This window comes from Dromiciops gliroides, chromosome 2, assembly GCF_019393635.1.
Source record: "Dromiciops gliroides isolate mDroGli1 chromosome 2, mDroGli1.pri, whole genome shotgun sequence".
Classification (NCBI taxonomy): domain Eukaryota; kingdom Metazoa; phylum Chordata; class Mammalia; order Microbiotheria; family Microbiotheriidae; genus Dromiciops; species Dromiciops gliroides.
The window spans coordinates 638940482-638956405 of NC_057862.1; the positions used below are offsets into that span (position 1 = coordinate 638940482).

A 15924-nucleotide genomic window follows, 5' to 3' on the forward strand; every position below is an offset into this window, starting at 1 on the left:
TGTCCCTCCTAAGTTTGAAGGATGTCTGAAAAGCAGCTCAGTCTGAGCTCTCAGGCAATTCAGGAATTAATCTTTGACCTCATATTGACTGCCAGAGGTGGAGAGAACCTGGCTAGGCTTCAGTCCTTCTCCCATCCACCTCACAGAGCCTCCAGTGGTTATTTGACTGGCCACTCTGCCACTGGGCCTGGAGTCAAGAAGACCTGAGTTCAAATCTGGTCTCAGCACTTGTTACCTGTGTGGCAGTGGGCAAGTCACTGCTGGTTTCAGTTTCCTTATTTCTAAAAAAAAAAGCAGAGAAGGAAATAGCAAACCACTCCAATATCTTTGCCAAGAAAACCCCAATGGGGCCATGAAGAGTCAGACACAACTGAAACAACTGAAGAACAACAAAATCTGCTGCTTCTCGAACTTGGGGTCTCTGGAGATGACATCGAAGGCCTGGCCCTGGGGTCAAGATAAAAACAAAAAGACAATGTGATTTCAGCTCTAAACTCCTCAAGCTCCCTGAGAGATTGCTTCTCTGTTCAGCATTCAACACTCCCCATTCCTGGAATATCTGCCCTTCCGAATCCATTTCTTCTTGCAGAATTTAGCTCAGGTAGCTAACTTTTCCGGATGAGCCTTTCCTAACACTCCCCCACATAGCTGGAAAGCCTTACCCTCCCCAAATTTTCCTGTGCACTTCCCCCACTCTTCCCATTTTATTGTCTTTTTTGTCGGGGCAATGAAGGTTAGGCGACTTGCCCAGGGTCACACAGCTAGTAAGTGTCAAGTGTCGGAGGCCAGATTTGAACTTAGGTCCTCCTGAATCCAGGGCTAGTGCTTTATCCACTGTGCCACCTGGCTGCCCCATTTCATTGTCTTTCAAACCAAACTTAACAAATACCATATAAAACCATCATTTCTAATACATTGTAGAACAGGAGAAGATTATACACAAACCAAAATCTACATGATGTGCGGTTTGCTTTTCTTTTAAAACTTCAAAATGTTGGGGCAGCTAAGTGGCGCAGTGGATAGAGCACCGGCCCTGGAGTTAGGAGGACCTGAGTTCAAATCCGGCCTCAGACACTTAATACTTACTAGCTGTGTGACCCTGGACAAGTCACTTAACCCCAACTGCCTCACCAAACAAAAACCAAAAAACTTCAAAAAGTTACTGGCATTCCTTCTGGCCTTCTTTCTGTTCTCTCCTTTTTTGGGGGTGGGGCAGAGATAGGGAACCAAAGTCCCTCCTCCCAAATTGAAAAGGAAAACAAAAACCTTATAACAAAAATATGTACTTTGGTTTCATATGTATAATCGATATCATAATGCTTGCTTTCTTAAGGGGTGGGGAAGGGGTGAGAGGGAGAGAGAATTTGGACTCAAATTTTTCTTTAAAAATGAAAAGTTGGGGCAGCTAGGTGGTGCAGTGGATAAAGCATTGGCCCTGGACCTGAGTTCAAATGTGACCTCAAGACACTTGACACTTACTAACTGTGTGACCCTGGGCAAGTCACTTAACCCTCACTGCCCCGCAAAAAAAAGGAAGAGAGAAAGAAAAAAAAAGTTTAAAAAATTAATTGGGAGGAGCAGCTAGGTGGCACAGTGAATAGAGAACTGACCCTGGATTCAGGAGGACCTGGGTTCAAATCCAGCCTCAGACACTTAACACTTACTAGCTGTGTGGCTCTGGGCAAGTCACTTAACCCCAATTGCCTCACCAATAAAACAAAAACATAATTAAACAAAATAAATTCCCACATTGGTTATATAAAAAAATCTACGTCTCATTCTGTACCTTCTATCATCACCTCTATGTCAAGAGATTTTCAGTGGTCTTCTGGAATTTTGCTTGGTCAATTTCATTGATGGGAATCCTAGAGTACTTTGTTCGGATCTATCCCATTGTCTCCTTTCCTGTTTCCTATTTTACTTATCTGTCTACCTGTGTATTGGCCACCCCCTCTCCCCCACCCATCAGAATGTAAATTTTTTAAAGGCAGGGACTTAGGTCATTTTTATCTTTCTGTTTTGCAGTGCCTAGCAATTTTAGGTTCATAATGTTGGTGATTGCACATGTATAATCTAAATCAATTTGCTTGCCTTCTCAGTGGGGGAGAGGGGAAGAGACAAAGGGAAAGAATTTGGAATTAAAGAATTTAAAAAAAAATGTTAAAATTGTTTTTGCATGTAATGGGGGGGAATAAAATATAAAATAAAATAAATGTATTTTTGGGAGAGGGCAGTATCTACCCCATAATTAACCCCACCCATCTTATCGAATTCACCTCAGGGGTGGCCTAGGACTAATGACCTTCCTCTTCCCTGTCTCCCCAGGGCTCCCTTTCTATGGATTCTGCTGGATTCGATAGTGGGGAAAAGCCTACATGTTAAGTCAGGAGACTGAGTTCAAGTCCCGGCTTTGACACTTAGTAGCTTGAAAACTTTGGTCAAGCTGTTTAATTTCTCCGCCTCAGTTTTCTCCTCTAAAATGGGGGTAGGGCAGCTAGGTGGCGAAGTGGATAAAGCACCGGCCGTGGATTCAGGAGGACCTGAGTTCAAATCCGACCTTAGACATTTGACACTTACTAGCTGTGTGACCCTGGGCAAGTCACTTTACTCTCACTGCCCTGCAAAAACAAAAACAAATAAAATGGGGGTAATGATATCTGCACTACCGGGGGGTGGGGAACGCAATGAGAGTTAGGTGACCTGCCCAGGGTCACACAGCTATTGTGTCAAGTGTTTGAGGCCGGATTTGAACTCAGGTCCTCCTGAATGCAGGTCCGGTGGTACCCCGTCATCTAGCTGCACCTGCACTAGACCCTTCTTAAGGAAAGCCCTTTCTAAAACTTTAATCAGTATGAAAATGTGATGTATTTACTATCCAAAGCCTAGCGCTACCCCCAACCTCTAGACAGCAGAAACAGAGGAGGGGTCCGTGGGAACTGGACTTGCCTCATTCAGCTTAGAAGCCTGAGTCCCGACTGTTCAAGCCCAAAGCTTGATCAGAGGCGCTGTCCCCTAAACTCTGGTTGGCCTCTTGATGGGCTCCATCGTTGGGGACGCTGGGGACGCTGGGCACCATTCGGGCGAAAAGGCCAGCCAAGCCCCCCTCCTGGACGATCCGACGGGCGGCGAAAGCGTACAGCAGGGGATTGACGCAGCTGCCCAAGAAAACCAGCGGCGCCGAGATGCTGTGCCCCACGTCGGCCGCATCCTTCAGCCAGGCGAGCGGCTCTCCCGACGGGTCCCCCAGCAGCTCGGCGGCCACAGCTGCCGCGTTGGCTAGGTGGTAGGGCAGCCAGCAGACGGCGAAGGCCACCACCACGGCGGTGACGATGCGGCCGGCCCGGCGCCTGCCCGGGTGATGCAGCCTGCGCAGATGGCGCCGGACGCAGGCCGAACAGACGGCGATGACGGCGAAGGGTCCCACGAAGCCCGCCAGGGTCTCCAGCAGCAGCAGCGTCACCTGCTGCCGGCCGGACGAGAACTCGCGCTGCAGGCAGTGGCTGGGGTCCACGGTGAGCATGGCGGGCACGGCCAGGGCTAAGGCGGCGAGCCACAGCAGCAGCAGCACCTTGTGCGCCCCGGCCCGGCGCCACCAGCGCTGCAGGTGGAAGGGCCGGACCACGGCCACCAGGCGCTCGGCGCTCAGCAGGGTGATGAGCAGGACACTGGAGAACATGGACCCGTTCACCAGCCACATCAGGCTCCGGCACACCAAGGGCTCCGGGCTCCACACGTCGGCCAGCACGTAGATCCAGAAGGGCACGGTCAGGAGCGTCAGCAGGTCGGCGGCCGCCAGGTTGAGAATCAGCAGCACCGTGGGCCGGGGAGTTTTCATCCGACACACTGTCCACACCACCGTCAAGTTGCCCGGGACGCCCAAGGCGAAGGCCAAGGCTAGGAGGGCGCAGGCGACCTGGCGGACTACATTCAAGGCCACTGGGGAGATGGGCTCTCCGCTAGACTGCTCAGAATCCATGGTCTGCAGACGCTGCCCCCGTAGCGCTTCCACCCGGCAACCTTGGCTACCCTGGGAGTCTGGCAACCAAACAGGACGAGCGGAGAGCCCTAGACACCCTGCTTGTCCCTTAGCTTCACCCTCCTACGCAGACCCGTGAGAGCATGAGAAAGTGGGGAAGTGTGGACTTATCTTCTTACTTTCGTCCTGCAAGCCCCGCCCCATCCCCGCGGCTCCAGAAAAGGCTTTGAGGGGGCCTTTCCCCGCTCACCAGCTCCGCCCCTCGACGGCAGTAAAATAGAGTTAGAGAGAGGTGGGGAGCGCTAATGGAGAGTTGCGAGGAGGGCTATGGGATGCAAGCAGAGTAAGGAGGCTATAGACAATTTGGTCATTGCCCTCAGGGGGTGTGTGTGTGTGTGTGTGTGTGTGTGTGTGTGTGTGTGTGTGTGTGAAGGGCTGATATTCATGGTTTTGGGGGAAGGGTGTGAAAGTGTGGATTTCATCTTTTTTTTTTCCTTAGGTTCCTGTCCTTTATCCCGCTCAGCAAAAACTTTCCTCTTTGAGTTCGATGAGAGAATTAAAGGCATTCGCAGTAAGCTCCCCCCTTCTCCCCTATTCCCCATTTCAGAACTCCTCCCAGCATCCTCCATTCTCCCCCACTCCTTTCTCCATTCAGTTCGAAAATTGAATTGAACAAGTTTTTATTGATCAGGAAACATTTATTAAGTGTCCACTAAGTGCCTGAACTGGACAGTCTAATTGGGAAGATAACATGGAAATAATTATATATAAACAAGATAGTTGCAGGATAAATTTGAGATAATCAACAGAGAAGGCACTAGAATTAAGGGGGACCAGGAATGGAATCTTGTAGAGAGTGAGATTTTAGCTCTGACTTGAAGCAAACCAAGAATTGGAGACCTCCAGTCTAGAATTTCCAACTGCCCATTGGACATATAAAACCGGAGGTGTAGTAGACATTTAAAACTCAATTTGTGTAGGGTCAACTAGGTGGCAGAGTGGATAGAGCACCAGCCCTGGAGTCAGGAGGACCTGAGTTCAAATCTGGCCTCAGACCCTTAACACTTACTAGCTGGGTGACCTTGGGCAAGTCACTTAACTCCGATTGCCTCACCAAAAAAACCGAAAACTCAATGTGTGCAAAACTAAACACTCCTCCCCTCCCCAGCTCTTCCCTCTTCCTAACTTCCTTATTCTTGTAAATCATACCATCATCCTTCTAGTCACCCAGATTGGAATCCTTGGTGTCATCCTCAATTTTTCATTCTGAATGTCTCTCCGAGCCACCACCCCACCCGCCCCCACCCCCCGCAAAAAAAAAAGGAATCAGTTGTTAAGCCCTGTCATTTCTGCCTCCATAACATATTCTTGGAATCTGACCATATCACTTACCTGCTCAAATTTTTCATCAACCTCATATTGCTTCTAGGACCAAGTACAGACTTCTCAGGATACATTTTAGCCTCTCACAATCTGCTTACAACTTCTCTTCACAGACTTATCTCACATCCTTTTCCCAGACCCACTTTGCATGTCAGCCAAACTGGATTACTGACTGTTCCTTGAGTTTGGTGATCCATTTCCTGTTGCTGTGACTTTGCCCAGATAGACCAGAATATATGCTTTCTCCTTACTTTGGGTTCCTGGAATCCTTACCTTCCTCCTCCATGACTCTACTTAAAGGCTACATCCTATGCAAAGTCTTTACTGAGCCCAAAGAAAACCTTTTCAGTTTTTTTCCATTTAACAAAAAAAAAAATCTCTATTTTCTCTCTGTCCTAATATGCGTAGTTAAGCAAAACTAATTCCCTCAGTGGCCATATCTGAAAATTTACATGTCTCAACCTGGACTCTGAGTCTGTCATTTCTCTGTTTGGAGGTTGGTATAGCCTGCTTCACTGTGGGTCTTTGGGGATGATGTCATGGTGTTGAGCAGAGTTATTAAGTCTTTCAGAGTTTCAAAGTCTTTACAATACTGTTGTTATTGCATACATTGTCCTCTTGGTTCTACTCACTTCAGTCAACCTTAATTCACACAAGTCTTCCGCAGATTTCTCTCAAACCATCTCCTTTGTTATTTCTTGCAGCACAATAGTATTCCAGTGTCGTCATATATCACCATTCATTCAGCCATTCCCGGATGGATGGATATCCTCTTAAATTCCCTCTCTTTGTGAAGTGATTTGTCCAGTGACACTGGACAGGGGATAAGCAGTAGAGGGAGAATCTGAACTCAGATTCTCTGCCTACAATTCCAATACTTTTTCCATTATATCCTGCTCTCTTTCCAAAGGGAAATGAATGAAGGAAAAAACCCAACTGTTTTCTCTTCTTCCTCTTTCTCCCCACATTGAAGGGGAAAACAAACCTTTGTAACTAATATGCACGGCCAAGCAAAACTAATTCCCCCAATGGACATATCCAAAAATTTACACATCTCACTTTGCACCCTGAGTTTATCATCTCTCCATTAGGAGATGGGTAGCCTGTTTCATCTTGAGTTAGTGGGAATTGTGTGGTTAATCATTGTTTAATTAATCATGTGGTTAGACATTCAGGACAGGGCAGCTAGGTGGTGCAGTGGATAAAGCACCAGCCCTGGATTCAGGAGGGCCTGAGTTCAAATCAGACTTCAGACACTTGACACTTACTAGCTGTGTGACCCTGGGCAAGTCACTTAACCCCCATTGCCCCACAAAAACAAAACAAAAAACAAAACATTCACGAAAGACTTTAAGGATTACCAAGTGAGAAGGTGAGTCATGGAACAGCAAAATTATACTTCTTGGGTAGAATGGGTGATGTCTCAGTTGGGACATTCTCGTGAGATTTTCTGTGAATAGTGATTGCACCAGGCTGAGGTGGTGAGGCTTAGCAAACCTTTCAAAATCTGGGTCTGGCCAAGAGATACTGAAAGGGAAAGCTGTCCACCAGAGAATTAGTCCTGACCTTTCCCCCTCCCCAAATATTTAATTCATAGTATTTAGAGATGGAAGAAGCAGCTTGGAGTACTGGATAGAGCTCTCCACTGGGAGTGAAGATAATCTGAGTTCAAATTCTCTCAGTCACTTATTGACTGTGTCACCCTGGACAAGTTACTTAAACCTCTCTGTGCCTCAGTGTAAAATGAGAAAATTGAAGTTGGTGAGTCTCTAAAGTACCATTTAGCTCTAAATCTAAGATCCAAGAAAAGATTTTAGAGACCATTTAGCCCAGTTGTTTCCTTTTACAGATAAGGAAACTGAGGCCCAGAAAAGCCAAATGGCTTTTGCAGACTCACAGAATCTCAGAGTTGGAAGGAAGCTCAGAGACATCTAACCCATAGCTGAATGGGGAGCTCTTCCACCACATCTGTCTAACCTTTTTTTGTTGTTTGCTTTTTGTGGAGCAATGAGAGTTAAGTGACTTGCCCAGGGTCACACAGCTAGTAAGTGTCAAGTGTCTGAGGCCAGATTTGAACTCAGGTCTTCTTGAATCCAGGGCCGTTGCTTTATCCACTGTGCCACCTAGCTGCCCCCTCTTCCACCACATCTGTAGCAGTTCATATAGCCTCTCTGCCCAAGACCTCCCATGATGGAGGAGTTGATATTCCCTGAAGGAGAAGGCCACTTCAATTTGAGCAGGCTACTTCAACTTGGGACAGCTCTAATTGTTGTTTAGGACTTTTTAAAAAAAGGAAATATTTATATTTGCACTTTAAGGTTTTACAAATATTATCTCATTTGATCTTCACAACAGCTTGAAAGTTAAGTGCTATTATTATCCCCATTTTGCAAATAAGGAAACTGAAGCAGACAAGGGTTAAGTGATTTGCCTGAGGTCACAGAGCTAGTAAATGTCAGAGGCTGGATTTGAATTCAGGTTTAATGCTCTATCCTCTGTACCACCCAGCTGCCTTACATTCAACCACAATTTCCTTTCTTCAATTTCATCTTCAGATTAAGATCCTCTGTCCAAGGTGGTGCCAAAGAAGTGCTGATTATCAGATGGCCACAAGGCTTCTTTTCATCCCCTCAAAGTGCTCTAAGTGCCATTTTGCTGGATTTGGAATGAGGGGAGCCTGAGTTCAAATACTGCCTCAGACACTTATGTTACTTAATTTCTCTTAGCCTCAGTTTTCTCATCTGTTAAAAGGGTATCAGGGGCAGCTAGGTGGCACGGTGGATAGAGCACTGGCTCTGGATTCAGGAGGACCTGAGTTCAAACCCAGCCTCAGACACTTAACATTTACCAGCTGTGTGACCCTAGGCAAGTCACAACCCCAATTGCCCTCACCCCCCCCCCAAAATAAATAAAAATCTGGTCTCAGACACTTGACACTTACTAGCTGTGTGACCTTGGGCAAGTCACAACCCTCATTGCCCAACCAAAAAAAAAAGGTATCAACTATAATAGCACCTCCCTTGCAGGGTCCTTGTGAGGATCAAATGATACTAAGTTTTTTGTTTTTTTGTTTTTGGGGCAGTGAGGGTTAAGTGACTTGCCCAGGGTCACACAGCTAGTAAGTGTCAAGTGTCTGAGGCCGAATTTGAACTCAGGTCCTCCTGAATCCAGGGCTGGTACTTTATCCACTGCTCCACCTAGCTGCCCCCAAATGATACTAAGTATTGCAAGACCCTTTTCAAGCCTCCAACTACTCTAAAAATGCTTGCTCTCTTTGTGTCCAAAGTCCTCACTTCCAACTGGGTTAACACAAGTACTTTTTTGTTATCTCTTTCCTGTCTCAGGATACAAATCACCTGACTCCCCTAAAGGGCCCAGGCTTCTAAATTCCTCCCTCTAAAGCCAGGGACAAACCATACTCCTTTCTTTGCATGTTTATTTCCATTTTATGCACCAGTGTTGGTTGCATAGATGTTTTTCTGAGGCTTGTTTGATTCTAAGAGCCTTGTAAAACTGTCAAGGGGTGGGCAAGGGAAGTCTGGCTCTTTTCTCCTGGACCTCCCCCACCCCCTATCTTTTTTTTTCTTTTCTTTTTTTTTGTGGGACAATGAGGGTTAAGTGACTTGCCCAGGGTCACACAGCTAGTAAATGTTAAGTGGCTGAGGCAGGATTTGAACTCAGGTCTTCCTAACTCCAGGGCCGGTGCTCTATCCACTGTGCCACCTAGCTGCCCCTTGTTTTGTTTTTTTCGGGGGCAGATATTTGTTTTATGTGACTATGCATATCTATTACAAGAGTTTTGTTTTTGTCTCTTTTCCACATTGAGGTAGGAAAGAAAAAATAAAATGCTTGTCTGTTTTTTTACGTACAGAGTCTTTTTATTCTATTTTTTTTTCAGTTCCAGATTTGTTCCTTCCCTCTTTCCCTCTCCCCCACCCAATGACAAGGCAAGAAAAATAAAACCTATTATAAACATGTATATTCTTGCAAGACAAATTTCCACATTAGCCATGCTTATTAATTTTAAAAAGCCAGGCAAAGTAGGAGTACAGGCAAAGAGCTATTTGAAATACTTTGATGAGAGACATTTTGCCTCACTTTAACTTGGAGGGAGGGAAGGGGCAGAGGGAAATGATCATAGAGGAAATGGGACCTTCCTGGGGGACAGGACTGGGTCTACTTCTGTATTTCCTAGAGAATCCCCTTCACACAAACCCAGCTGCACATGAGATCCATCTTCCCCCCCTCATCTTCCCCCAAACCTAGGGTAAAGATATTAATCAGCTAATATACCCAGTTTGGGTTCCCCTTTTATGGTTATTTACAGAGAAAAGGGAGTGGAAGTAGTAGATAAACAACTGAGTTAAGCAGATTTTGCCAAATCAACAACAGGAGGGGAACTTGTTGGGGGTGGGGAGGGGAGAAGGGAAAGGAGAAAGAATGGAGAAGGGAAACCATTGTGTCCAATCCCAAACGGGGGGGGGGGGGGGGGGGGGGGGGGGGGAAGGAGCTGGAGGGCAGCCAGAAAGGATGACCTGAAATAGGTGAGGGGCTGGCGTCTGGAAGGGGATTCAGATTGGTTCTATATGGGGCAGATGGAGAAGATGGATTGTGCTGCCACCTGAAAATTAGTGAAATGATCAATAAAATAAAATTAAGGTCTTTAGTTGGGGCAGAGAAGTTGCAACTTGTGGTACTGCCATAGCAAGTGCTAAGAATACCCAAAGATGGGAACTGGGGACAGGATTTATGTGGGGTACAGAACCGAGAGAAGGAAGACATTGCCTTTGGGAAGAGTAAGTTTCTTACAGATAGGTTCTTTTTTTGTTTTTGTTTTTTTTTATATGGGGCAATGAGGGTTAAGTGACTTGCTCAGGGTCACACAGCTAGTAAGTGTCAAGTATCTGAGACCAGATTTGAACTCAGGTCCTCCCGAATCCAGGGCCGGTGCTTTATCCACTGCACCACCTAGCTGCCCCCGATAGGTTCTTTTTAAAAAAATTTTATTAATATTATAATTTTTTTTACAGATAGGTTCTTTTAAAATTTTTGTTTATATTATTATTATTATTTACAGATAGGTTCTTTTAAAAATTATTTATTTATTTTATTATTATTTTACATATAGGTTCTTTTGCATTGGATAGGTTCTTTTGTATAATAAGCTAAAGTCCAGGAAGAAAGCTTAGGAACCTCTGGGAGGGGAGAGTTTGGGAGATCTACAAAATTAGCAGATCCTGGAATTGACAAAGTCTGGTCAGTCCTTGGCCTGGGAATGGAGACCAGGGCAGCTTCAGTCAGTTCTCAATCAATTGAATTTGTCATGGTATTGTTTAAGCAGTGTCCAGCTCTTGACAGAGATACCGGAGTGGCTTTCCATTTCCTTTTCTTGCTCATTTTACAGATGAAGAAACTGAGGCAAACAGGGTTAAATGACTTGCCCAGGGCCACACAGCTAGTAAGTGTCTGAGGTGAGATTTGAACTCATGAGTCTTCCTCACTTCAGGTCCAGCAGCCTCTGCACTATGGCGCCACCTAGCTTCCCTGTGCTGCCATCTAGGGAACAGCTTTCTAGCAATGAGAGTCGGTCTGCAGCGAAAGTGGGCATCCCTAAGAAGTAATTTGTTCCTTGGAAGTTTTGAAACAGGGTAGTGTAAGGGCCAAGTGATATACGGAGCGTTATTTGCGTGACTTGCCTTAATATTGAGGTCCCGGAAATATGAGGGACCTTTTAGGTTCACCCTCCCCTCTGAATTGCCCTTTTTAGATATTTCTCCCAGGCCAATAAGAAAGGAGCCTCTAAACTTTAGTTGACAAAAGGATCAGGTTTTATTACTTGGGAATTAATTAAACAACAAAGGTGAAACCAATAAAAATCAAAGATAAGGAAATAGGAAAATAGAAATACAGATAAATACTCTTAACTCTAAACTTAACTTATTCAATCCTCAGACCGTTTCCAATTAAGCTAGTTCAAAGGAGTTTAGGGTTTTCCGTAATTAACTCACCAAACCCAGACAGTCTACATGCTCTCGCCATAGCAGTCGCCCAAGAGAAGAAGACACCGCCAGACCGCTAGTGTTCCGGAAGATCCTCTGACTCCTCAGGGGGCTTTCAATCTTTCCTCCCCCAAAAGGGGAGGTCCTTCAAAAACTGCCTATGGAGAGTTCTCCTTCTGACCTCAGTAGCATAAGTAACCTCAGAGTGGGCCAGGTGTGGCCCCTCCCAAATGAGTCAGCTAAAAACTGCAATATTAATCTTTACCACAAATAATTTTTACCACAGTAGGTCAATTTTATATTTCTATTGCATTTAAAATTCATAAAGTCCTTTCCTCACAGTATTCCTGTGAGGTAGGGGGTATAGGTATTTGTGAGGAAAATGACTCCTACAATAATTTTCTGGAACTCAGTGGTGGTGATGTGTCAAAGGCTCATTTATTGTCATTCTTGCTAGAATGGGCCACCCAGTGTGCAGCTGGTAGGCCCTGCCTCATCCCCTAGTCTCTAATGTGAATGGACCCTCCCCTTTTTCATCATTGGTCCAATGGTCCAATTACTCAAGGGTTACAATCTACACTAGCTAATCGGAACGAAGTGTTTCTTAGCCAGTGGGGGAGGTGATACAGGGACAATTCTTCAATTCCTCCCTTATATGGACATAGCTCAGGAGCTGACTTAATTGTGACCAGCTCAGGGTTTCCCTGAACCATGTGATTTTGTTTGCAAGGTGACTATTATATTCTTATTGAGAGGAGACCAATCCCCATTTCCTCACACTATTGCTCCTCATTTTACAGATGAGGAAACTTGAGTCTCAGAGAGGTAAAGTGGGTGGCCTATTGCCATCCAGGGAGCAAATAATGGCAGAAGGAACTCAGATTCCACCCTTGACTCAAATCAAGGCTCTGTCTATTATATCTCAGGCACAGTAACACAGATGTTTGATGTATGTATAAAATATAATTATACATCACAAATAAAAAATTAAAGAAAAAGAGAAATGGGAGATGAGGAGATGACAGTTATGCTAGGTCTCCTCTATTGTCCCTTCCAACATTAGGAATCTGTGATTCTCAAGTGTTTTCTCAGGGGACGTGAGAGATACTTTTCATCTGGTAAATTGTCTAGTTGGTGCAGTGGATAGAAAGACTGGCCTAGAGTCAGGAAGACTCATTGTCCTAAAGTTCAAATTTGACCTCAGACACTTACTTGCCCTGGGCAAGTCACTTAACCCTGTTTGCCTCAGTTTCTTCCTCTGTCAAATGAGCTGGAGAATGGCAAACCACTCCTGTATCTTTGCTAAGAGAACCTCATATGTCACGAAGAGCTGGACATGCCTGAAAAAAAAATGACTGAACAACAACAAAACCTGAAGGAACACTAAGGACAATGCAACTTTGTCATCTCATGGACTTAGAACAAACATCTACTAATTGTTTCAATAGACTGTGGGCTCCTTGAGGGTGAGGACTGTATTTTGCTACCATTTACAGCCCCAGTGCTTAGCATGATACCAGGCACATGATAGATGCTTAATAAATGTTGATAGATTATTTCTGTTTCTTTTTATTGAATCAAGTCCCTGGACAAAGCTTAGCTGCCTAGCTGGAGGGGTGAGGGTAGGAGATAAATTGGGAAATTATTTCCAAGGTCTCCAAGCAAGACAAGTCAAGTCAAAATGCATTTATTAAGCACCTACTATTCGCCAGGCACTGTGCCAAGTACTAGGGATATAAAGTGTCAACCCGAAAATTAATAGAGCAATCAATATAACATAACTAAGGTCTTTAATCGGGTCAGAGGCATTATAACTCATGATACCACCATACTAGATCCTAGGAGTATCCAAAGATGGGGACAGGGTTTATATGGGGTAACAGAACAAAGAAAGGGAAAAGATTGTCTCTGGGTTAGTTTCACTAACTAAATTCTTTTACATAAAGTTTTCAGTGGGGAGATTACCTTGGTGAGAGTTAAGTATCTCATAAATGTTTTTTTTTTTTTTTTGCAGGGCAATGAGGGTTAAGTGACTTGTCCAGGGTCACACAGCCAGTAAGTGTCAAGTGTCTGAAGCTGGATTTGAACTCAGGTCCTCCTGAATCCAGGGCCGGTGCTCTATCCACTGTGCCATCTAGCTGCCCCACCCCCAGTCCTCATCTCTTGCTGGGTAGGAGTGAAAAAATTCTTTTAATCTCTTCCTGGACCCCAGAATTCAGGCCATATGCTTTACACTCAGTCCAAAACTTTTATTTAGGCTTTCTGGGGCTGAAGCTAAATATACCCGCCACTTTCTTCTTCTTCTTCTTTTTTTCCCTGGCCATGAGGGTTAAGTGACTTGCCCAAGGTCACACAGCTAATAAGTGTCAAGTGTCTGAGGCCAGATTTGAACTCAGGTCCTCCTGAATCCAGGGCCAGTGCTTTATCTACTATGACACCTAGCTTCCCCTACTTTCTTCTTTAAAAAAAACCACCTATATATTATATTATTTTAAAATTTATTTTTTGTTATTTATTCACTTTATTTTTATTTATTTGATTTATTAATTATTTTAAAGCCTTCCTTTTTTTGGGGGGGGGTGAGGCAATTGGGGTTAAGTGACTTGCCCAGGGTCATACAGCCAGTAAGTGTCAAATGTCTGAAGCTGGATTTGAACTCGGGTCCTCCTGACTCCAGGGCCTGTGCTCTATCCACTGTGCCACCTAGCTGCCCCCAAGCCTTCCTTTATTTTAAAAATTTGAGTATTAAATTATCTTCCTACATCCCATGCTCTCCTCCACCCAATGAGAAAGCAAGTGATATATCAATTATCCATGTAAAATTATGCAAAACATTTTTCCATATTAGCCATGTTGCCAAAAAAAATAAAGTGAATAAATGGTACTTCAATTTGCACTCAGAGTTCATCATTTCTCTCTAAATGGAAAGTATTTTTTAAAAAAAATCATTAGTCCTTTGGAACAATTGTATTGATCAGAACAGCTAAATCATTCACAGTTGAGCATTGCATAATTGAGCATTGCTGTTACTCTGCACAAGGATGTCCTTGTTCTGTTCACTTTACTTTGTATCAATTCATGTAAGTCTTTCTACGTTTTTCTGAAACTATCCTGTTTATCATTTTTTGTGGTATAATAATATCCCATCACAATTATATACCACAACTTGTTCAACCATTCCCCAGATGATGGGCATCCCCTCAATTTCTAATTCTTTGCCACCACAAAAAGAGCTACTATAAATATTTTTGTACATATAGTTTCTTTTCCTTTTTTTTTTAAGGTCTTCAGGATACAGATCTAGAATAGTGATGCTGCTGGATCAAAGGGTATGCAGTTTTATAGCCCTTTGGTAGTTCCAAATTGCTTCCCAGAATGGTTGGATCAGTTCCCATTTTCCCCATATCCCCTCCAATATTTGTCATTTCCTTTTCTGTCATATTAGCCAATCTGATAGGTGTGAGGTGGTAGCTCATAGTTGCTTTAATTTGCATTCCTCTAATCAACAATGATTTAGACTATTTTTTCATATGATTATAGATAACTTCGATTTCTTCATCTGAAAACTGCTGGTTCACATACTTTGACCATTTATCAATTGGGGGATGAGTTGTGTTCTTATAAATTTGACTCATTCTCTGTATATTTGAGAAATGAGGTTTTTACTAAAGAAACTTGCAGTAAATTTTTTTGATACTGCTTCATTGTCTATGGTACCTTCTAGCAAAATACAGTTTCCCTGATTATGTCTTTTAATTGGATCTGTTTTTTCTTTTATTTTATCCAAGATAGTGATTGCTACCACCTTCCTTTTTTAATCAGCTGAAGCATATTAGATTCTGCGCCAGCCTTTTATTTTAACTTTGTGTGTGTCTTTCTGTTTCAAATGTGTCTTTTGTGAAAAACATATTGTTGAATTCTGGTTTTTAATCCATTCTGCTATCTGCTTCCATTTTATGGGTGAGCTCATCCCATTCACATTCAGTTATGATTACTAACTATATTCCCCTCCATTCCATTTTCTTCTGTTTATTCTTCTCTCTTTTTATCCTGTTCCTTCTCAAAAGTCTATTTTACTTTTAACCACTGCCTCCCTTAATCTGTCCTCCCTTTTATTATCCACCCCCCCCTTATTCCCATTCCCCTCCTATTTCCCTATTGGGTAAGACAGATTTCTATAAACAACTAAATGTGTATTCTTCCCTCTTTGAACCAATTCTGATGAGAGTAAAGTTCGAGCATTGTTTGCCACCACACCCAATTATCCCCTCTACTGTAAAAGCTCTTCCTTGTGCACCTCTTTTATGTGAGAAAATTTTCCTCATTCTACTTCTTCCTTCCCCCTCTGTCAGTGCACCCCTTCATTTTTCTGTCTCACCCCTTCATTTTTTTTTTTTGGAGATCATTCCAGCATAATCAACTCACACCCATACCCCTGTCTATGTAAACTCCTTCTAATTGCCCTAATAATGATAAAGGTCTTAGGAGATACAGGAATCATCTTCTCATATATGAATGTAAACAGTTCAAACATATTGAGTCTCTTACCACCAATGAAGTAGAAAT

General features: G+C 43.8%; 1 protein-coding gene across 1 annotated transcript; it reads right to left on the reverse strand.

The window, feature by feature from the left end:
• Nucleotides 1–2956: 2956 nt before the first annotated feature.
• LOC122739453 (leukotriene B4 receptor 1-like) lies at nucleotides 2957–3976 on the reverse strand. The gene has a single exon (XM_043981193.1). It carries the CDS (start codon nucleotides 3974–3976, stop codon nucleotides 2957–2959), a length of 1020 nt encoding a protein of 339 aa, XP_043837128.1.
• Between the last annotated feature and the right edge of the window lie 11948 nt (nucleotides 3977–15924).

Coding starts and splice junctions, on each gene's coding strand:
- LOC122739453 (XM_043981193.1), bottom strand. CDS start 3,976: ATGGATTCTGAGCAGTCTAGCGGAGAGCCCATCTCCCCAGTGGCCTTG.